This window comes from Coregonus lavaretus (assembly GCF_964263955.1).
Source record: "Coregonus lavaretus genome assembly, chromosome: 7".
In the NCBI taxonomy this organism is placed as follows: domain Eukaryota; kingdom Metazoa; phylum Chordata; class Actinopteri; order Salmoniformes; family Salmonidae; genus Coregonus; species Coregonus lavaretus.
In genome coordinates this window covers 43,264,954-43,287,613 of record NC_139994.1, presented here as the reverse complement: position 1 = coordinate 43,287,613, position 22,660 = coordinate 43,264,954, and the positions used below count along the sequence as shown (strand labels likewise).

At 43.6% G+C, this 22,660-nt stretch overlaps 1 protein-coding gene across 1 annotated transcript in view; it reads right to left on the bottom strand.

Moving 5' to 3' along the window:
- Window positions 1-18,991, bottom strand: part of hdac8 (histone deacetylase 8) — a 42,876-nt gene extending 23,885 nt beyond the window's left edge. The window contains exons 1-9 of the mRNA XM_084165498.1: window positions 18,762-18,991; window positions 18,602-18,654; window positions 17,903-18,033; window positions 11,687-11,828; window positions 11,335-11,447; window positions 11,063-11,140; window positions 10,581-10,689; window positions 9,989-10,161; window positions 3,319-3,413 (exon numbers count right to left, since the gene is read on the bottom strand). Of these exons, the coding sequence (XP_084021624.1) occupies window positions 3,319-3,413; window positions 9,989-10,161; window positions 10,581-10,689; window positions 11,063-11,140; window positions 11,335-11,447; window positions 11,687-11,828; window positions 17,903-18,033; window positions 18,602-18,654; window positions 18,762-18,872 (1,005 nt within the window). The 5' untranslated portion in view covers window positions 18,873-18,991. The remainder of the gene's footprint in view (window positions 1-3,318; window positions 3,414-9,988; window positions 10,162-10,580; window positions 10,690-11,062; window positions 11,141-11,334; window positions 11,448-11,686; window positions 11,829-17,902; window positions 18,034-18,601; window positions 18,655-18,761) is intronic.
- Between the last annotated feature and the right edge of the window lie 3,669 nt (window positions 18,992-22,660).

The window sequence follows — 22,660 nt, the reverse complement described above, 5'->3', positions numbered from 1 at the left end:
TCTCTCCGTCTCTCATTCTCTGTAGTCCTACAACTGAGGTCTCTCCCTCTCCCTTACTCTCCCTCTCCGTCTCCATTTCCATCCCTTTCCTTCGCCCTCCTCCCCCTCTCTGCAGTCCTAAAACTAATGTTACGCTCTTCTTTGTAGCCACTATATCTCTCTCTCCCATTCTCTCTCTCACTGTCCATTCTAAATGACCCCCCCCCCTCCCCCCCCCCCCCCCCCCCCTCCCCTCCCCCCCTCCCCCCCCTGTCTCTCTGTCCATCCATCCATCCCTCTCTCCGGTGACCTGGACTTCTACAGAAGATAATAAAACAGAACAATACAGTCAGTCACCAGGTCAGGGCCTACTGATCCTCTCATTGTCCTTGGCGGCACATCCCAAATGGCACCCCATTTTCTTTATAGTGCACTACATTTATGATGTACCTCTTCTGTTCTATTTAGAACTGACTGTCTCTCTCACACACACACTTCCCCATCCCAGCTCAGTTTTCCGGTGATTGAGGCCAGTATTCCGGAAGCCTAGTACTTCCCCACGGGCAGATGGAAGGGACACACGCCAGAGAGGACAGGAAGTACCAAGGCAGAAAACAGGAAGTACAGGGGCGGGACAGGCTAAGTCTATTGTACTTATCCTATGTTCAAATGTACATACTTGCATACTACTCAGAATGCATGCCCAATACATGGTTTAATACTAAGTAGTATGTTGTTAGTGTGGATATTGGAACACAGCCTATTTACTAGAGCAGGGTTCTCCAACCCCAGTTGTTACTAACCTGATTCAGCTTATCAAGCAGCTAACTATTAGAATCAGCTGCGCTGGATTTGGGTCGGAGTGGAAACCTACAAGACGGTAGCTCTCCAGGAACAGGGTTGGAGAGCGCTGTACTAGAGATTGAAAAACACTGGAAAAAATACCCAAAACTCTCTGTTTTGGGTATCACAGAGGGGCCTTGGTCATACACAGTTCTCACTGCGGTGAGGCAGGGAGGGAGGGAGGGACAGAGGGTGAGAGGGAGGGGTGGAGGAGGGGAGTTTGAGTTCTGTGTTTGTTTTTGCACGGGGCTGTGCTGGGAATCACTCAGTGCAAATCTGAGAAAACAGATTAAAAAAAGAGAGAAAAAGAGAGAAAGGAAATAAAGATGTTGAATGGCTGGAGACAGACAGACCGGTTCCACACACACACACACACTGAGCTGGCCAAAAGCAGGCCAGGTTCAGGCCTACAGAACCACTCGAGTGGGTTGGGTCCAAAATAAACAGTTTCCTCAATCTAAGATAAGAACTGAACGTGAACAAACCCACAGGCTGTCTCCCAAATGGCACCCTATGGGATCTGGTCAAAAGTAGCGCACTACATATGGAATAGGGTGCCATTTAGGGAGAAACCCACAACTTTCAAAACCAACCGACTCAGCTAATCTAGACTAGATGATCTTTGACCCTGATGAGTATTTTTAGGTGTTAGAGATTCATTCAGACATTAGGACATTAGGGTTAACAGACAATACAGGTCAACTAGCCTGGTCCCAGATCGGTTTGTGCTTTTGCCTATTCCATTGTCATTGTCAAGCCAAACATTGCATGACAATTCCATAAGGAGTTGGCAAAAGAGCAGAAACAGACGGGCACCCAGGCTATGGTCCCTGGGCTGTCTTGCCAACGCCAATGGTCATTGACTGATTATGTACTGAGTCCATGGGCATATAATAATAATAATAATAAATGCCATTTAGCAGACGCTTTTATCCAAAGCGACTTACAGTCATGCATGTATACATTTTACGAATGACCCCAGCGGGAATCGAATCCACGATCCGTGGCATTGCAAGCTCCATGCTCTACCGACAGCCACACAGAACTTGGAGTTCCATCGAATATTTCTAAGCCCCTTCCTTCCTGTTATTTTTTTATTACTCTTCCTCCATTGATGAAGAGAGAATAGACTAGGGAGACGTCTGATATCTGACTCACCATGTATTCACAGTTAAGTCTTTATCGGGTCCGCTATCTCTTCTACGCTCTTCAACAACCACCCTTCCCACACTATCAGATATTAACTTTGCAGAACCTCCAGAGTCACCCCCAATGTCACTGTGTGTATGTCTCTCTCTCTGTGATGGTCTGAAAGGAGGCCCTTTTGTGTCCGGCCAATAGCCCCTAGCCCTTACTCCATTGTTCCAGGGGGGTTAGGGGCTATCCTTGCTGCCCAGAAAAGCTGCAGCCAGTTGGGAAGGAGAGGGGGAGCTCTGGCCTCTCTCGGAGTCTCAGGTACAACAAAGTGCTTTTTGTTTTCCCTTCTCCTTAGAACCTTACTTTGCATGGTCATCGTGGATAAATACTCCTCTCTGGCACACACACACACACACAACGATGCTACTACAAATCTCTCTATCTCTGGATTTCTTTCTCTCTCTCCTGCTCACCCTCTCCATCCTTTTCTCTTTCTCCCTCCCTCTCCGTCCCCCTCTACCTCGTCCTCTCTGGGCCACAGCAGGCCAGAGTTAAATAGTGTTTTGTTTGGGTGGAAGTGTAGACACACAATAACAAGAGGTAGCTGGCAGTGTAGAGTATGTGTTTGACGGAAAATGGGTACCACTCTTTGATGGCCAGAGCAAGAGGGTCAGAATAGGGTAGACTTATTTGTGTGGCTGTGTGTGTGTTGTAGCAGCTGGTTAGACTTGTTTGAGGTGAGCCCTTCTTAATGAGGTTAAAGGTCACGTGATGTCACAGCCCGACATGGTGGAGGAGAAACAAGAGGTGCCTTTATCATGGCCCACACATACACACTACAGAAAGACCCTCTTTGTCTCAGGAGAGTAAGATAACTACCCCTCACTGTACATGGAAAACACAAATCTCTCCCTCGCTCTTTCTTTGTAGCTCTATCCCTCATTTGCTCTCTTTTTCTACTGATGTAATTATATGGGAATTCGCCAACCCTTCCGCCAAAAGAAACCAGTCTCCCCCCCCCCCCCGGAATAAAACACACAAGGTCCTTCTAAGAAGACAAAAAAAAGATAAGGAGGGCAGAGAGAGATCGAGAGAAGCACAGAGACCCTCTCTGTCAGGTCTGGAGGGGACAGAGTGGTATTGTCCCCCCTTTCTCCTCTCCTACTCCCTCCATCCCTCCTGATTCACCTGGAAACAAACCCCTTTATTGAGGACCGGCGGCCATCTTTTATTAGAGGGAATGACTCAGCGAAGACTGACCGCAAGGTGTGTGTGTGTCTGTGTCTTTGTGTTTGTGCGTGCCTGTGTGAGGTGCTTTGTGTGTTTGGGGCTATGTATAGAGTTTGTGTTTACTCTTACCTCATGGTCAGGTATCTCAGAGGCCAGTGTTTGTCTCAGTACGGCCCCAGTCAGGTAGGTCCAACAACGGGCCGTATTGGCTAGGTTATACCCTCCTAGAGAGAGAGAGAGAAGAGATGGAGAGAGTGAGAAAGGAAAATAAGTGAGGAGGAGAGTGAAAGAGAAAGGCAGTATAGAGAGCGAGAAGGAGGGAGGAAAAAGAGAGGTATTGTAGTGAGTAAAAGGGCTTCATTGTACTGGTGTAATTAACAGCTATCATCTGGTACAGGGCTGAGGGGTCTGGAGCTGGGGTTTCAGATGTGTGTGTGTGTGTAGGTACGTTTGTGTGTGTCGATGTGTTTGTGTGTGCGCGCGTGCGTATATGCGTACGTGAGACCAGCCTCCTCCCAGCAGCAGTGTGGGTAGGTGCCAGTCTAGTACGTGGCGTAGACACTAGGCTGTGGTTTCTGACCGTGTGTGTGGGGGTTTCCGTGAGGACAATTTTGGCACCGGACAAATGAACGGGAAGATTCTCATTTATCTGACATTTGAGAAATTTACATCCATATGCCTTGGGTGCGTAATCCATTAAGGCGTCCACCCACACAGCCAGGGATATTGGCCAAAAGATCCACATTTACGTGTCCTTAAAAACAGTCTATAACAAAAGACAAAAACACTATTCCTTGTTTTCGAAGTGTAGCATATGGAAAACTTTATAGCCTACTGTTTTATTGGTTTTTGCTTTCCTAAAACAATAATTGTCCACCTCACGGTTGAGCTGTTGGAGATTTGAGCACTAAATGGATCAGGGCATTGCATGCATAGGCCTATGCGCTTAGGCATCCACTGTATGATATGAATATTTTAAATATAAAAGGAAGAGAAGCTTAGGACTAGCCTCAGAGAGAGATCGAGATATGCCTGCTATGACACACATTTATTTATCCTTGTCAGATAGGCTACTGCGTCTGTTATACAGATATAGGCGTTTTAAAGTTTTAAAACTTTATTAAGTTAATATCAAAAGTAAGTCAAGAAATTGTTTATAGGGCAAAATACGAGCAGGATATTATATTGCGGATAACACAACATTACAGTTGGAACTTAATTTGGCCAAAGAAAATGGCTCAACAGAATGAAACAAAACACTTGCGAACTGTCTTAAACCTTCACAAAAGTTTAACAGCCTATATTGCAACAATTACCAAGAAAGGCTAGTGCCTATTGTACCAAACAAATGACATCAATAGGCTAATGATATTTATTGTACAACAGGCCTACTTATAACCTATCTTAAACTACAGTGGGGAAAAAAAGTATTTAGTCAGCCACCAATTGCGCAAGTTCTCCCACTTAAAAAGATGAGAGAGGCCTGTAATTTTCTTCATAGGTACACGTCAACTATGACAGACAAATTGAGAAAAAATATCCAGAAAATCACATTGTAGGATTTTTAATGAATTTATTTGCAAATTATGGTGGAAAATAAGTATTTGGTCACCTACAAACAAGCAAGATTTCTGGCTCTCACAGACCTGTAACTTCTTCTTTAAGATGCTCCTCTGTCCTCCACTCGTTACCTGTATTAATGGCACCTGTTTGAACTTGTTATCAGTATAAAAGACACCTGTCCACAACCTCAAACAGTCACACTCCAAACTCCACTATGGCCAAGACCAAAGAGCTGTCAAAGGGCACCAGAAACAAAATTGTAGACCTGCACCAGGCTGGGAAGACTGAATCTGCAATAGGTAAGCAGCTTGGTTTGAATATATCAACTGTGGGAGAAATTATTAGGAAATGGAAGACATACAAGACCACTGATAATCTCCCTCGATCTGGGGCTCCACGCAAGATCTCACCCCGTGGGGTCAAAATGATCACAAGAACGGTGAGCAAAAATCCCAGAACCACACGGGGGGACCTAGTGAATGACCTGCAGAGAGCTGGGACCAACGTAACAAAGCCTACCATCAGTAACACACTACGCCGCCAGGGACTCAAATCCTGCAGTGCCAGACGTGTCCCCCTGCTTAAGCCAGTACATGTCCAGGCCCGTCTGAAGTTTGCTAGAGTGCATTTGGATGATCCAGAAGAGGATTGGGAGAATGTCAGATGAAACCAAAATAGAACTTTTTGGTACAAACTCAACTCGTCGTGTTTGGAGGACAAAGAATGCTGAGTTGCATCCAAAGAACACCATACCTACTGTGAAGCATGGGGGTGGAAACATCATGCTTTGGGGCTGTTTTTCTGCAAAGGGACCAGGATGACTGATCCGTGTAAAGGAAAGAATGAATGGGGCCATGTATCGTGAGATTTTGAGTGAAAACCTCCTTCCATCAGCAAGGGCATTGAAGATGAAACGTGGCTGGGTCTTTCAGCATGACAATGATCCCAAACACACCGCCCGGGCAACGAAGGAGTGGCTTCGTAAGAAGCATTTCAAGGTCCTGGAGTGGCCTAGCCAGTCTCCAGATCTCAAACCCATAGAAAATCTTTGGAGGGAGTTGAAAGTCCGTGTTGCCCAGCGACAGACCCAAAACATCACTGATCTAGAGGAGATCTGCATGGAGGAATGGGCCAAAATACCAGCAACAGTGTGTGAAAACCTTGTGAAGACTTACAGAAAATGTTTGACCTGTGTCAGTGCCAACAAAGGGTATATAACAAAGTATTGAGAAACTTTTGTTATTGACAAAATACTTATTTTCCACCATAATTTGCAAATAAATTCATTAAAAATCCTACAATGTGATTTTCTGGATTTTTTTTCTCATTTTGTCTGTCATAGTTGACGTGTACCTATGATGAAAATTACAGGCCTCTCTCATCTTTTTAAGTGGGAGAACTTGCACAATTGGTGGCTGACTAAATACTTTTTTCCCCCACTGTAAATATGGAGCACACAATTAAAAAAGAATCAAATCAAATGTTATTTGCCACATGCGCCAAATACAATAGGTGTAGGCATTACAGTGAAATGCTTACTTAGAAGCCCATAACCAACAATGCAGTTTAAGAAAAAAATTAAATTTGCAAATAATTAAAGAGCAGCAGTAAAATAAAATAACAGTAGGGAGGTTATATACAGGGGGTACCGGTACAGAGTCAATGTGCGGGGGCACCGGTTAGTTGAGGTAAGTGAGGTAATATGTACATGTTGGTAGAGTTAAAGTGACTATGCATAAATAATAAACAGAGTAGCAGCAGCGTAAAAAAGGGGGTTGGGGTGGGGTGGGGCAATGCATTATTGGCCATGATTAGCTGTTCAGGAGTCTTATGGCTTGGGGGTAGAAGCTGTTAAGAAGCCTTTTGTACCTAGACTTGGCGCTCCGGTACCACTTGCCGTGCGGTAGCAGAGAGAACAGTCTATGACTAGGGTGACTGGAGTCTTTGATAATTATTAGGGCCTTCCTCTGACACCGCCTGGTATAGAGGTCCTGGATGGCAGGAAGCTTGGTCCCAGTGATGTACTTGGCCGTACGCACTACCCTCTGTAGTGCCTTGCGGTCGGGGGCTGAGCAGTTACCATACCAGGCGGTGATACAACCAGTCAGGATGCTCTCGATGGTGCAGCTGTATAACTTTGAGGATCTGAGGACCCATGCCAAATCTTTTCAGTCTCCTGAGGAGGAATAGGCTTTGTCGTGCCCTCTTCACGACTGTCTTGGTGTGTTTGGACCATGATAGTTTGTTGGTGATGTGGACACCAAGGAACTTGAAGCTCTCAACCTGCTCCACTACAGCCCCGTCGATGAGAATGGGGGCGTACTCAGTCCTCTTTTTTTTCCTGTAGTCCACAATCATCTCCTTTGTCTTGAGCACGTTGAGGGAGAGGTTGTTATCCTGGCACCACACGGCCAGGTCTCTGACCTCCTCCCAATAGGCTGTCTCATCATTGTCGGTGATCAGGCCTACCACTGTTGTGTCGTCGGCAAACTTAATGATGGTGTTGGAGTCGTGCCTGGCCATGCAGTCATGGGTGAACAGGGAGTACAGGAGGGGACTGAGCACACACCCCTGAGGGGCCCCCGTGTTGAGGATCAGCGTGGCAGATGTGTTGTTACCTACCCTTACCACCTGGGGGCGGCCCGTCAGGAAGTCCAGGATCCAGTTGCAGAGGGAGGTGTTTAGTCCCAGGGTCCTTAGCTTAGTGATGAGCTTTGAGGGCACTATGGTGTTGAACGCTGAGCTGTAGTCAATGAATAGCATTCTACCGTAGGTGTAACTCTTGTCCAGGTGGAAAAGGGCAGTGTGGAGTGCAATAAAGATTGCGTATGCAAATTGGAGTGGGTCTAGGGTTTCTGGGATAATGGTGTTGATATGAGCCATGACCAGCCTTTCAAAGCACTTAATGGATACAGACGTGAGTGCTATGGGTCAGTAGTCATTTAGGCAGGTTATCTTAGTGTTCTTGGGCACAGGGACTATGGTGGTCTGCTTGAAACATGTTGGTATTACAGACTCAGTCAGGGACATGTTGAAAATGTCAGTGAAGACACTTGCCAGTTGGTCAGCGCATGCTCAGAGTACACGTCCTGGTAATCCGTCTGGCCCCTTGTGAATGTTGAACTGCTTAAAAGTCTTACTCACATCGGCTACAGAGAGCTTGATCACATAGTCATCCGGAACAGCTGATGCTCTCATGCATGCTTCAGTGTTGCTTGCCTCGAAGCTAGCATAGAAGTGATTTAGCTCGTCTGGTAGGCTTGTGTCACTGGGCAGCTCCCTTTGTAGTCTGTAATAGTTTGCAAGCCCTGCCACATCCGACGAGCGTCAGAGCCGGTGTAGTACGATTCAATCTTAGTCCTGTATTGACTCTTTGCCTGTTTGATGGCTCGTCGGAGGGCATAGCGGGATTTCTTATAAGCATCCGGGTTAGAGTCCTGCTCCTTGAAGGCGGCAGCTCTACCCTTTAGCTCAGTGTGGATGTTGCCTGTAATCCATGGCTTCTGGTTGGGGAATGTACGTACGGTCACTGTAGGGACGACGTCATCGATGCACTTATTGATGAAGCCAGTGACTGATGTGGTGTACTACTCAATGCTATTGGAAGAATCCCGGAATATATTCCAGTCTGTGCTAGCAAAACAGTCCTGTTGCTTAGCATCTGCGACATCTGACCACTTCCTTATTAACCGAGTCACTGGTGCTTCATCCAGAGGCAGCGCTCCTCTAGAGTTTTTTTCCCCTCTGGTTGCACATTTAACATGCCGGTAGAAATTAGGTAGAACGGATTTAAGTTTCCCTGCATTAAAGTCCCCGGCCACTAGGAGCGCTGCCTCTGGATGAGCGTTTTCCTGTTTACTTATGGCCTTATACAGCTCATTGAGTGCAATCTTAGTGCCTGCATCGGTTTGTGGTGGTAAATATACAGCTACGAAAAATATAGATGAAAACTCTCTTGGTAAATACTGTGGTCTACAGCTTATCATGAGATACTCTACCTCAGGCGAGCAAAACCTTGACACTTCCTTAGTATTAGATTTTATGCACCAGCTGTTGTTTACAAATATACACAGACCGCCACCCCTTGTCATACCGGAGTCAGCCGTTCTATCCTGCCGAATGTAGCGTATATCCCGCCAGCTGTATCTTATCCATGTCGTCGTTCAGCCACGACTCGGTGAAACATAAAATATTACAGTTTTTAATGTCCCGTTGGTAGGATAACCGTAATCTTAGGTCGTCTAATTTATTTTCAAATGATTGAACATTGGCTAATAGGATTGATGGAAGAGGCAGATTTCTCGCTCGCCGTCGGATCCTTTCAAGGCACCCCGACCCACGTCCACGATATCTCTGTCTCTTTCTCATGCGAATGACGGGGATTTGGGCCTTGTCGGGTGTCTATAGGATATCCTTTGCGTCCAACTCGTTGAAAAAAAATCTTAGTCCAATACGAGGTGAGTAATCGCTGTCCTGATATCTAGAAGCTCTTTTTGGTCATAAGAGACGGTGGCAGAAATATTATGTACAGAATAAATTACAAATAATGCGAAAAAACACACATAATAGTACAATTGGTTAGAGGGCTGTAATATAGCCAACGAAAATGTCTCCACAAAATGAAACAAAACATATTTTGCATATTTAAAGAACTGGTTTGGATTAATAAATAGGCCTACAATAAAAATAATGGTATACAATAATAATGATAAAACAAATGTTTATAAATACGAAATAATGTCCACCTCACAGTTCAGCCTCCAATAATAATAATGGTATACAATAATAATAATAATGATAAAACAAATGTTTATAAACACGAAAAAATTTATAAAGTTCAAAAATTGCATCCTACCTGAATAGCGAGTTGCACAGTAGCCTGAAGTTGGCAGCGCCAACGTTCTTCTTATCTTTGTCCACTACAATATTAAAACTTGTTCCGTAGTAGGCTTTTCACTATAGGAATATTCTCTAACTTTCATTTTACTTTAATGAAAAAGGCTTCCATCATCACAGTCAACAGTAGCCCAAGGCTCCTCTCTCGTGCTCTCTCTCTCCTCAGTAGCATGAACATGGACGTAAGGCAGCGGGCAGGAGTGAGAAAATGGTGCTGAAGCCACCCTGCCTTGATGGCCGGCTACTATTTTATTCATCAGCTTTTCATTTATTTTAACGTCACAAAGCCGGCAATTACCAGCTAACAGAAACCCTGGTGTGCGTGTGTTGTCAGACCCACCTCCTCCCAGCAGCAGTGTGGGTAGGTGCCAGTCTAGTACATGGCGAAGACACTGGGCCACCCCTACAGGGGTCATGTTGAAGGAACACATGGGGTCCCCGGCCATGGTGTCAGCTCCCAGCTGCATCACTACTGCTTCCGGGTTAAACAACGCCTGCACTTCCTGCATCACACTATGGATGGACACAACAATCATCAAAACATTAGAGGTTAAAGATGAACACAACAATCATAATATTAGACGGTTACAGTTTTGACTATGTAGTGAACACAACAGATAATGTTTTCATTTGACTTTGAAAATGTTTGTTTCCATAGCATACATACATACATAACATGCAAGATCTACAAAGACGATATCACGGTTCTGCAACAAGAAAAACGTTTGCAGAGTATCAACAAAACTACTAACATGCGATTCTAGCTTATTATGTCTGTAAATGTCCGTTACTGAGAAAGCAGAGGACATGCAGCATGTCTCTGATGTTTCTGACAGTGTTAACCATTAAAAGATGAGATATGTATCGTATGTCATAACCTGGGTGAATAAACCTGGATGAATAAAAATGTACTAGCTTTAACAACCATGTACCTGGTGAAGACGTGGAAGTATCTGTCGTCTTTGATGCCGTCATCCAGAGGGACGTTGACAGCATACCATCTTCCTTTACCCATCCCTGTGTCACACAGGTCCCCTGTACCTACAACAGGATGGTAGGGTTACTATGACAGTGTGTGTGTGTATTATGTATCAATGTTTCTCAAACTCCAGTTCATGGACTATACCAATCTCTCAGATTGTTAGCTGATTTGACACTGATTTAGTTCTACAGTTTTAAGTTTTAATGCAAGCGGTCCCCCAATGAGGAAGGACCATAGTATACAAGTCCCTACAGGTAAAGGAAGTTTATGATGAAAAGGAGGGTGATATGTACATCCTAAACGTGAGCATACCAGTGCTAGGATAAACAATAATACTGAAATAAAAGAATGAGAGGCCCGCACACAGAAGATTGGAAGTTTGCCAACTGTAGTAGAACGGTCATTTGTACTGCATTAGGAGCCACCACTGACCTGGGAAGAATCCGGGGGAAAACTTGTGTAGAGACACAGTCATCACTTTGGAGGTAAAACTGAAGGCATCTTCCACACCTGAGAAACATTACATTATTCTCTAAAAACACACAATGATTTATTTCATTGACAAACCAAATAATTTAGCAACCTTGACAAAACATTTGTATCCACATACAGTACTCATTTGGTGAAAATATCTACACAATATTTACAATATCAACGCACATTTAGATGTGAGTTCGGGGAAAAGGGTGTGTGTGTGTGTGTACCGTCTCCATGATGCAGGTCCACATCCACATATAGAACTCTCTCGTATTTCTCTCTCAGCTTGAGAATCCCCAGCACAGCATCATTCACATAACAGAAGCCTGATGCCTCATCCCTGAACGAGAGAGAGAGGAAGAGACAGAGAGAATGAAAGTGAGAGGAGAGAGACAGAAAGACAGAAAATACTTAACGCATTCTAGTCTTTTCAATGACTTAGAGGCCTTCTGTGTAGACCATCATATATGTCTAACATAATTCATTGTGTCCTCCTGTTAGGAATGGTTTGGTAACACATTCATCAACATGTGACCCTGGTCCTTGTCCGGTCACCATTCACACACAGTTCACTCTTACTTCTTGGCGTGGTGCCAGCCTCCTGCCCAGTTGATTGCCACCTCACCCCTCTTGTCCAGCAGGCACTGGGCGGCCGTCAGGGTGGCACCACCCACCGCTGCAGCATAGTCATATATACCCTCCACCACCGGGCAGTCATAACCTGGCGAAAGGAGAGGGGAAGGGAGGAGGGGTGGCGAGAGAGAGAGAGAGAGAGAGAGAAGCAAATGACAGACAGAAAAGTAGAAAAGTAAATAAGAAAAGACGAGAGTAAAGTAGAGGGGGAAAATGTGAGAGGGTGGATAAGTGAGTGTGACAAAGACAGAGAGAGAGAGAGAGAGGACCAGACAGAGGTGTTGAGGAGAAACAAAGGGAGGAAGAAGGAAGCAGAAGAGAAACAATGAAAAGGAAAGGTGGGGAAGGGAGGGATCGATGAAAAGACGGAGATAAGGTGAGATTAAGACGTTTTTATAATAGAAAGGTTGGCAGAAGAGGAGTGATAACCCATTAAATAACAACAGAAAGGGGTTGCATCTCTCCAGTCTCCCACCCACAGCCCTAGACTGTTGATAACATGCTGACCTAGGTTGAATCTCTCCTCGCCTCCCTCTCAAAACACATCAGATCTTCTGCTCCAATGGGCTTTGAGGAGACAAGGAGAGAGGACGCAGGGAATCAATACAATAAAGGAAATACAGTAGGAAGAAGGAATGTCAATCTGTCATTTATATATTTAAGCATAAATGGAGGTTTTCTAATGTAAATTCATTATGTAACCATATTAATGTGTTGCCAAAAACAGCCTTGTAAACCTTATGCCCGGTGGGGGGTCGTTTTTTTATCCAGAGTTAAAGCACCCTCTACTGCCAGCATAACACCATTGCATGAAAGTCCTCCCATTTCCCTCAGTCACTGATTTCAAGGTTTTACTGTTAACCTACAAACCATTACATGGACATGTTCCTACACATCTCTCCAATTTGGTCCTGCCATAAATACCTACACGTACACTACGGTCACAAGACACAAGCCTCCTTATAGAGCCCTAGAGTGGAGGTGTCATAATACCCATAAAACCTAGCGGTCAAACAGGGAAATGGTTCCAATCATTATTCCCATATGGGATTTTAGAAACACTTCAAATAAGGGATGTGTTTCGTATAGGCTTACCCTGGCGTGACGTTTTGATAACCATGTAAATCTCTCACGCTCGACCGACCGACCTCCCCCCTCGACCTTGCGTTCTCTCCCCCCTCGACCTTGCGATCTCTCCCCCACTCGACCTTGCGCTCTCTCCCCCCTCGACCTTGCGTTCTCTCCCCCCCTCGACCTTGCGTTCTCTCCCCCCCTCGACCTTGCGCTCTCCCCCCCCCTCGACCTTGCGCTCTCTCCCCCCCTCGACCTTGCGCTCTCTCTCCCCCTCCCCCGACCTCTCATCCTCCCCCCGACCTCCCTCAATTCAATATACTTAATTGACATGGAAAGCAAACACATTGTCAAAGTAAAAATATAGCGACGATGGTCAAAAGACAGGAACATACTAGACGGTTTGTAATTAAGCAATAATTACACTCATATTAATAGCAATTACAACAATAATAAAGAATAGGCAAATATGAATAATCACACTATACTTCTCACTGGCTCCCTCAGGATCCCTCAGGATGTGGCAGGAGGCCACAAATTTGGCTGCTAAATACATATTGGTTTTTCACCAAGTACGTATTTAAGTTTGTCTTCATCATTTAGGTTTTCTAATTATTTGTATTGTTTTATAATTTGGGGGAAGAATGTATTTCTTATGTATGAATATCGGTCACAGTTTGACAGAAAACGCAGCTCTGTCTCCACCTCTTCCTGGGGGCAGAATCAGCACAGCCTGTCCTCTCTGGGCAGTCAGGTTTGCCTGTGACGACCGGTCTCTATGGCCAGGCTGTGCTCACCGAGTCTGTACGTAGTTAGTTTTTTCCTCTGTTTTTTATCAGTCACAGTGTACTGTCTGTTTAGAGCCAAATAACATTGAAGTTTACTTCGACTTTCTTGTGATTTCTTTCCAATAGGTGATATATTTTTATTTTTGCTTTGTGATAATTACGCTGGGACAGATTTTCTGAGTGCTGTCCAGAGGCTTCGTTGGGTTGGTAGTGGTTAGTGAATTGAGCCTCAGGACCAGCTGGCTGAGCGGACTTTATGGTCACCTCTTGGATATTAAATCAGAAGAGGGAATTGGCCTAATTCTGCTCTGCATGCATTGTTTGGAGTTTTTCTCTGTACTCTAAGGACGCTCTTACAGAATTCAGCATGCAGGGTTTCAATTGGGTGTTTGTCCCATTTGTCAAATACTTGTTTTGTAAGAGGACCCCACACTTCGCTGCCATATAGTCCAATTGGTTCTATTATTGATTAGAATATTTTTAGCCAGATCCTAATTGGTACGTCTAATTTGAGAGATATTTTACTGGCATTGAAAGCCCTCCTTGCTTTCTATTTGTTCATTCACAGCCATGTTGATGTTCCCTGTGGAGTTGATTTTATCTCCCAAAAATGTGTAGGTGTGTGTCTCTTTTACAGTGCATTCAGAAAGTATTCAGACCCCTCGACTTTTTCCACATTATGTTACAGCCTTATTCTAAAATTGATTAAATTGTTTTTTTCCCCTCGTCCTTCTACACACAATACCCCATAATGACAAAGGAAAAACTGGTTTTTATCAATTTTTTGCAAATGTATAAAAAAAACACAAAAAAACATCACATTTACATACACTACCAGTCTAAAGTTTGGAAACACCTACTCATTCAAGGATTTATCTTTATTTTTACATTGTAGAATAATAGTGAAGACATCAAAACTATGAAATAACACATATGGAATCATGTAGTAACCAAAAAAAGTGTTAAACAAATTAAAATATATATTTTATACGTGAGATTCTTCAACTAGCCACCCTGCCTTGATGACAGCTTTGCAAACTCTTGGCTTCACCGTAGGGATGGTGCCAGGTTTCCTCCAGATGAGACGCTTGGCATTCAGGACAAAGAGTTCAATCTTGGTTTCATCAGACGAGAGAACCTTGTTTCTCATGCTCTGAGAGTCCTTTAGGTACCTTTTTGGCAAACTCCAAGCGGGCTGTCATGTGCCTTTTACTGAGGAGTGGCTTCTGTCTGGACACTCTACCATAAAGGCCTGATTGGTGGAGGGCTGCAGAGATGGGTGTCCTTCTGGAAGGTACTCCCATCTCCACAGAGGAACTCTGGATCTCTGTCAGAGTGACCATCGGGTTCTTGGTCACCTCCCTGACCAAGGTCCTTCTCCCCCGATTGCTCAGTTTGGCCAGCTCTAGGAAGAGTCTTGGTGGTTACAAACTTCTTCCATTTAAGAATGATTGAGGCCACGGTGTTCTTGGGGACGTTCAATGCTGTTCTTGGGGACCTTCAGTGCCTCGACACAATCCTGTCTCGGAGCTCTACGACCAATTCCTTCGACCTCATGGCTTGGTTTTTGCTCTGACATGCACTGTCAACTGTGGGACCTTATATAGACAGGTGTGTGCCTTTCCAAATCATGTACAATCAATTGAATTTACCACAGGTGAACTCCAATCAAGTTGTAGAAACATCTCAAGGATGATCAATGGAAAGGATGCACCTGAGCTCAACTGAGTCTCATAGCAAAGGGTCTGAATACTTATGTAAATAAGGTATATTTTCAATTTTTTATAAATTTGCAAAAAAATCTAAAAACCTGTTTTCGCTTTGTCATTATGGGTGTATTGTGTGTAGATTGATAGGAAAACAATTTATTTAATCCATTTTAGAATAGGGCTGTAATGTAACAAAATGTGGAAAAAGTCAAGAGGTCTGAATACTTTCCGAATGCACTGTATATGAGTGGAGCCCAGTAAAAATTGATATCGGTTTCCCTGACATCTGGATATTTTCTGGAATATCGTCATTTGTGTCTTTTTGTGATTGACTGTCTGGGCCCAGGTCTGACAGAACTGTTGCAGATTATCTAATTGTTGCTGTAACCCCTCTTTTATGGGGGACAGCAGCACCAGGTCATCTGCATACAGGAGGCATTTTATTTCTGTGTTGTTAAGAGTGAGACGGGGCTGTTGATTGTTCTAGCGTTTTTGCCAATTCATTAGTCTATATATTAAGAAGACTTGAGCTGAAATTGTTCCCCTGTTTCACTCCGTGCCCTTGGGAAAATAAATGTGTATGTTTATTTCCAATTTTGACTGCACATGTGTTATTTCTATATATTGATTTGAAGACATTTGTATGTTTTTCCACCCACCCACACCATTTTCAATTAATTAGAGAAAAATGCCTTAATGCAATGCCAAATTGAATCAAAGGTTTTTAAGAAATCCACAAAGCACAAGAAAATTTGTTTTGTTTCACGTTTATCAATTCGTGTGTGTAGGGTATAAATGTGATCTGATGTTCGATAATTTCATAGGAATCCCAATTTCACTTTTGCTCAGGATATTGTGTTCACTTAGAAAGTGCAGTAATCAGCGGTTCATGATGGTGCAGAATATTTTTACCAGGATGCTGTTGACACAAATGCCATGTTAATTGTTTGGATCAAATGTCTCCATTTAAAATGTCAGGGAAATAGCCTACACTCAAAACTTTGTTAAATACTTTGAGTAAGATAGTGCTAAATTTGTGGTCTGTGTATTTTATCATGTCGTTCAATATTCCATCAGTACCACAAGCTTTTCTGGGTCGCAGGGCCTGTATGTTTTCCATTAGTTATTTTTGTGTTATTGGGGAATCCAACGGTTCTGGTTGTCTTTAATGGCCGATTCAAGAACTTGCAGTTTTTCATAGATTTCTTTTTGTTCCGAATTAATTTTAATATGTCTATATAGTTCTTTTATTTGCGCAAGTTATTTATATTTATTTTGGGGGGCTTTTTCATTGTTGGACATAAAAAACTAAAAACATCAGGAAATCATCTCCAAGTGATTTTTATTTAAGACATCTGTTCCCAAGTATTCCCACGCATAATAGAGAGACACGCGATAGTATATAAATGTAAACAAGGTTTGAAATGATTATGTTTTAGTCAAACTATTTGACCATCCGCCCAAGAAAAATCGGCCCGCGGCTTAATGAAGTTGATGATCCCTGGTTTAGGGAGTTCCAATTTTCTAAATAGTTGTTGAATCAATGGATTCCTCAATTTAATTAAGTTGGTGTCTGATGTGTTGTTCTTTTTTGTTCTGAGAGTCTGTATTCTTTTAGGGTTGCCCAACACTGAAGGCCCAGATCCTAGCTGTCTGGTGCTCTCTCTCTCTCTCTCTCGCTCCCCCCCTCTCTCTCTCTCTCTCGCTCCCCCCTCTCTCTCTCTCTCCCCCCCTCTCTCTCTCGCTCCCCCCCTCTCTCCCCCTCTCTCGCTCCCCCCCTCTCTCCCCCCCTCTCTCTCTCCCTCTCTCTCTCCCTCGACCCCCCCTCTCTCTCTCTCGACCCCCCCTCTCTCTCTCGCTCCCCCTCTCTCCCCCCCCTCTCCCTCCCTCCCCCCTCTCTCTCTCTCTCTCGACCCCCCCCCTCTCTCGACCCCCCCCCTCTCTCTCTCTCGACCCCCCCTCTCTCTCTCTCGACCCCCCCTCTCTCTCTCTCTCTCGACCCCCCCCCTCTCTCTCGACCCCCCCCCTCTCTCTCTCTCTCTCTCTCGACCCCCCCCTCTCTCTCTCTCTCTCTCTCTCGACCCCCCCCTCTCTCTCTCTCTCGACCCCCCCTCTCTCTCTCTCGATCCCCCCCTCACTCTCTCTCGATCCCCCCCTCACTCTCTCTCGACCCCCCCTCACTCTCTCTCTCGACCCCCCCTCACTCTCTCTCTCGACCCCCCCTCACTCTCTCTCGACCCCCCCTCACTCTCTCTCTCGACCCCCCCCTCACTCTCTCTCTCGACCCCCCCTCACTCTCTCTCTCGACCCCCCTCACTCCCCTCGACCCTCCTCTCTCGAACCCCCCCTCTCAACCCTCCTCTCTCGAACCCCCACACTCTCTCGCTCCCTCACTACCTCTCTCTCTCTCTCTCTCTCTCTCTCTCTCTCTCTCTCTCTCTCTCCCCCTTTTTCTCTCGACCCTCCCTCTCCCCCGACCCCCTCTCTCTCCCCCGACCCCCTCTCTCTCTCGACCCCACCTCTTTCTTTCACTCTCTCTCGACCACCCTCTCTCTCCCTAGCTCCAGAGAGCCTGCTCTTCCCTCTCCTCTTACCCAGGCCAAAGTCCCCGGACTGGGGGTCATCGTTGTCTCCATCCTGGCTGATTTTGTGGAGGTGCTCCAGGTAGGCGTCTGTGTGGAACTTGGCCATCTCCTCAATGGTCGCAACACGGGGCTTCACAACACTGAAAGAATGAATGGAACATAGATACTGATGGACTGTTCTAGAGGTTTGTACTTAGTTACTTTACAGAGTTCTAATCCATATTGTTCGAGAACTGTAGAAAGAGCTCAGAATGTGGTACTGGCATTGGAGCAGGATGGTAACGTTAGCTAGCTAACTAGTTGGTTTATTCTAATCTAAAATAATAGCTATAACTTCTTAAACGTCCATATAATGTAGGTAAAACAAGCACCAAGCTCAGTTGGTTAAATAAAGGGAATGGTTTAGCTAACTAATGTTAGCTAGCCAACATAGACAGCGCACTAGCTCTGGTCCAGACGCATGCGTTCTGCACGCGAATATAATGCGCGTGGGCCAGCATTAGACTGGGGGTAAAAGTTGTGTGTTTCGTATTTTGGAGAAATGACACCAGTGCACTGCATTATACAGCTTACTGTTTGTCAGCACTCTACAGTCAAGTAAATCACTAAAACTTCCCCAGTGCGAGAGTGGAGGGCAAGTGAACAACGCCCTGCCAGAGTTAACTAGCTCATTCCCTTATTTTTGACAAGCATCTAACGTTAACTTACCCCATGTGTTGAAGTAAACCATAAGCTTCTATGAGTGAATGTACCATACTTGCCTAGGGAAACGGAATAAAAAAAAATCGTTCAGTACTTGTAAATAATGACAAAAGTAATGCCTCTCTGGCGAGCATCCATAGCTAGCTATCATTTCCATTCAACTCACCCGGTTGGGGACTTTTGATAGCGAGTCGCATGTCTCGATGTATTGAGGACTATAGACATATACAACTTTGCGTTTGGAAGGAGAGTCATTGGAGTCTCCTTTACAACTCATTTATGTTAGTTAGTGTAGTTCTGTGGATAAAACGCTTGAAATAAGTAAAAATGTGTACGAGACTGCTAGCTTGCGAGCTAATTTCTGCACAAATGCAGATGGTGTCCCACTATCAACATTCCCCGGACAAAACGGAAACCGTGCTACCCGGAACTTATGTTTCAATAAAAAGCTTAATTAAACCAAATATTATGGATATACTGACAATATACATGTCTCTCCGCCCTAATAATGGGAGTTGTTGTAATAATAATAATAATAATATGCCATTTAGCAGACGCTTTTATCCAAAGCGACTTACAGTCATGCGTGCATACATTTTTGTGTATGGGTGATCCCGGGGATCGAACCCACTACCTTGGCGTTACAAGCGCCGTGCTCTACCAGCTGAGCTACAGAGGACCACAAAAGGTGTTGTCCAACAAAGCGGTACGGCGGACTGTCTAGCTCCCGCCTATCCTTTCTTTGGAATGGTGGATACATCTCATTATTGTAATCTATTTTTAAATATTTGATAAGGTTTGTTGACGTCTATGGAGGACTAAAAGTGCCACAATTAAATAAATAAATACACCATTAAATAATTACTTAAATGTGTCATTAATTAATTCAAATTAGAATTAAATACATAAATGTGTAATTAAATGTATCATTAATTAATTCAAATACCGATTCATTTTATGTAAAATACATATATAATTATTTCACTATTTACATTTACATTTCATGATCCTGCATTGCAGTGATTCATGAATTACTTAAAACTGTCAAACTGACCCATCAAAGTCAGTGGGCGGGGCTAACGCGAATCTAGTCTGATCCATTGCTTTGGTCTGAAGTAGAGTAGGCCAACCTGGATAGAGACAATGGAGGATCTCCGTGAACTTTCCAGGGAGTTGGTTAGAGACATTTTAAACTTAGCAGAGGATGTAGAAGCAGGACCTGCTGACATTAGCCGGAATTGATTTGTCTTGGCTTGATGCAGAGGGTAACCAATCAGGCGTTAGGTTCCGCCTACCAACTTTTGATGGATCAGTTTGACAGTTTTAAGTAATTCAGGAAGCACTCCAACGCAGGACCATGAAATGTAAATGTAAATAGTGAAATTATTATATATGTATTTTACATAAAATGAATCGGTATTTGAATTAATTAATGACACATTTAATAACACATTTATGTATTTAATTCTAATTTTAATTAATTAATGACACATTTAAGTAATTATTTAATGGTGTATTTATTTATTTAATTGTGGCACTTTTAGTCCTCCATAGACGTCAACCGCCTGTATTCAATGAAGAGAGACGCTATGCTACTAGCCTCATACTATGAATAGACAATGCCGATATAAAGTGTTTTTTGTCGATGTCACGTGTCCTACTTATATCAGTACACACGTAGCAACTTAAGCATTACGAAACGTCTATTTGATCAAATAAACCTCACGTAGCAAATAAGCCATTAATTTTTTTGTTAATCAAATCCGGCACTCATTGATCTCCAGATAAAAACTGCTTGCTTGGTGGGCAAAACATCGCCACCTACTGGAGGGAGACAGAATTTCCGCCGAGTTGGGCCACTTCTAAACTAATATCATTTGAACTACTGAAACACGTATGGAAACATGTATTAGGCATCGGTAAGAGAGCCGTTCATTTGGCTACTAAATGTGCATACTGGTAGGCTTTTTGGTGATTGTCTAAAGATAAATTATGAGATGACAGTTGAGGGTACGACAGATTCGAAAAGATGGCGGAGGCGGATGATGAAGTGGATTGTGAATCTAATGGCGGTAGAATCAAGGAGGATTGGAGTATAGTTCAAAAGAATGGAAAAAGGAGCGAAGTAGGGTACAGTGCGGAGAATGTCCCTATATATCTTGTAGGAGTAAGGTTTGTTAATGAGGAGCAGCTTATCGAAATACCAATCTTGAAGAATCCTTTTGAGCTATCCAAACCGGTGGAGAGTGTGATGGGTAAAGTGAAGGATGTGAGGATCACGAGAGGCGGGTTTGTTTTGATTTTTTGTAGAAGGAACGTGTGTTGCGGATCTCCCGATTTGAAAAGTTTGACGTGGCGTGTGTCTCTTCGGAACAGGGCACCCCTCAAGGGGGTAATATCTGGCGTCTCGTGGGAAGTCGAGTTAAAGAGATGAAAAATATTCCAGGAGTGATTGATGCACGTTGGATGAATCGAGTGGTGAATGATGAAAAAGTTTATCTGTTCTTTTGTTTTTTGATATGGAGTCTCTCCCTACTGAAGTGCAGTTGGGGTATATAAACTACAAAGTCAGAGCATTTATTCCAAGACCAATACAGTGTGATCACTGTAAAGCTTTTGGTCATGTGTCAAGGGTTTGCAGAAGGGAGAAACCTAGATGTCCAAGTTGTGGAAAATATCATTTAATGTGTTATAAAAGTGAAATGTTGCAATTGTGGTGGGAACCATAAAGCCACGTCTTTTGAATGCCCGACAAGGGTGAAAGAAAATGAGGTGGCCAAAGTTAGGGTTGTACAGAGCATTTCCTATGCAGCAGCGGTTAAAAGGGTTGAGGGTTTGAATGGTGCCCCTGAAGAGTCCATGGTGGTGGATAGGACTTCAATGCAAGCTGCAGGGGTTGCCTTTCACCAAGATGATCCTGACATTTTCAATGTTAAAAAGGTGGACTTTGGAGAAAAGATCTAGGAAGATTGAAATCATTGTGATTGCAGCGGAGCGGTTCCTGGGGCTGAAAGATTTCACAGCAAAGGAGTTACATGGAATATTAGCAAAAGCCTAGAGCCTGAGAAGGGAGATATGGAGAACTAAAAGAAGGAAGAAGTGGGAGTTTTGTTTGTTTTGTTAATGTACTATATATATCTTTTTTAGTAGGGTGGATTGTTAAAATCACTATTAAGTATGGATTTAGTTATTTTAATTTAATTTTTGGTTTCAAATCGTCCAGTTGGTGGCGGCAATACAACTTTTGGATGTAGTCCGCCATAAAACCCATAGAAGAAGAAGAAGAAACATGTATTAGTCTTTTTTTACTTGATCAAATATGCAAACTGTTAGGTAATATCAAATAGTATGGAACTTTTGGGAATCAATTCTCCCTACCGACCATAGATAGCTAATTTATATCATAGTTTAACGTTGCGTTCGCTGTCTGTTGTTCTATCTTGTAGAAAGAATAACATTTGAGGTATGTATCCATAATTTGATGTGGAAAATCTATAAATCATGTAGCCTATAAAATACATTCTGAACTACCAATTAGCTTATCTTTGTGTTTCTGAAGCATTTTTGTGCCCATTTCAATCAAACATAAATCAGTACCATTTAAACAAGTAACAGGTTTATTTCATTTAATGGTAGAAAAGTGAGCCTCTATAACCAGGTTTCCATCCAACCATTTCATGCAGATTAATTAGGCTTCCTGACGCATAAAAAAAGTCATGACCGGGCTGATGGAAACAAGATATGCCGGTACAATTTTATAATTTGTTCGTTCCACATGGTGGGATCTTTTTGTGTCTGTAAAATTAATGATGTGCAAATATTGATATAATAACCATAAAATAGAAGTAAACTTGTCAGGGGTGGAGTGTAGTGGGATGTGGAATCACACGCAGGACACAGAGATATAAATCCAAAGGTCTTTTAGTGAAGTCCGTAGTACACGCCAAACACGGCAACAGGCCACAGGCGAAAACAAACGCACACTAAACTGTACAAAGTAAGTGTGCACAACGTGCAGGACTCTCTATAACAACACGAAATAAGAGAGAACAAAATCCAGAGGAC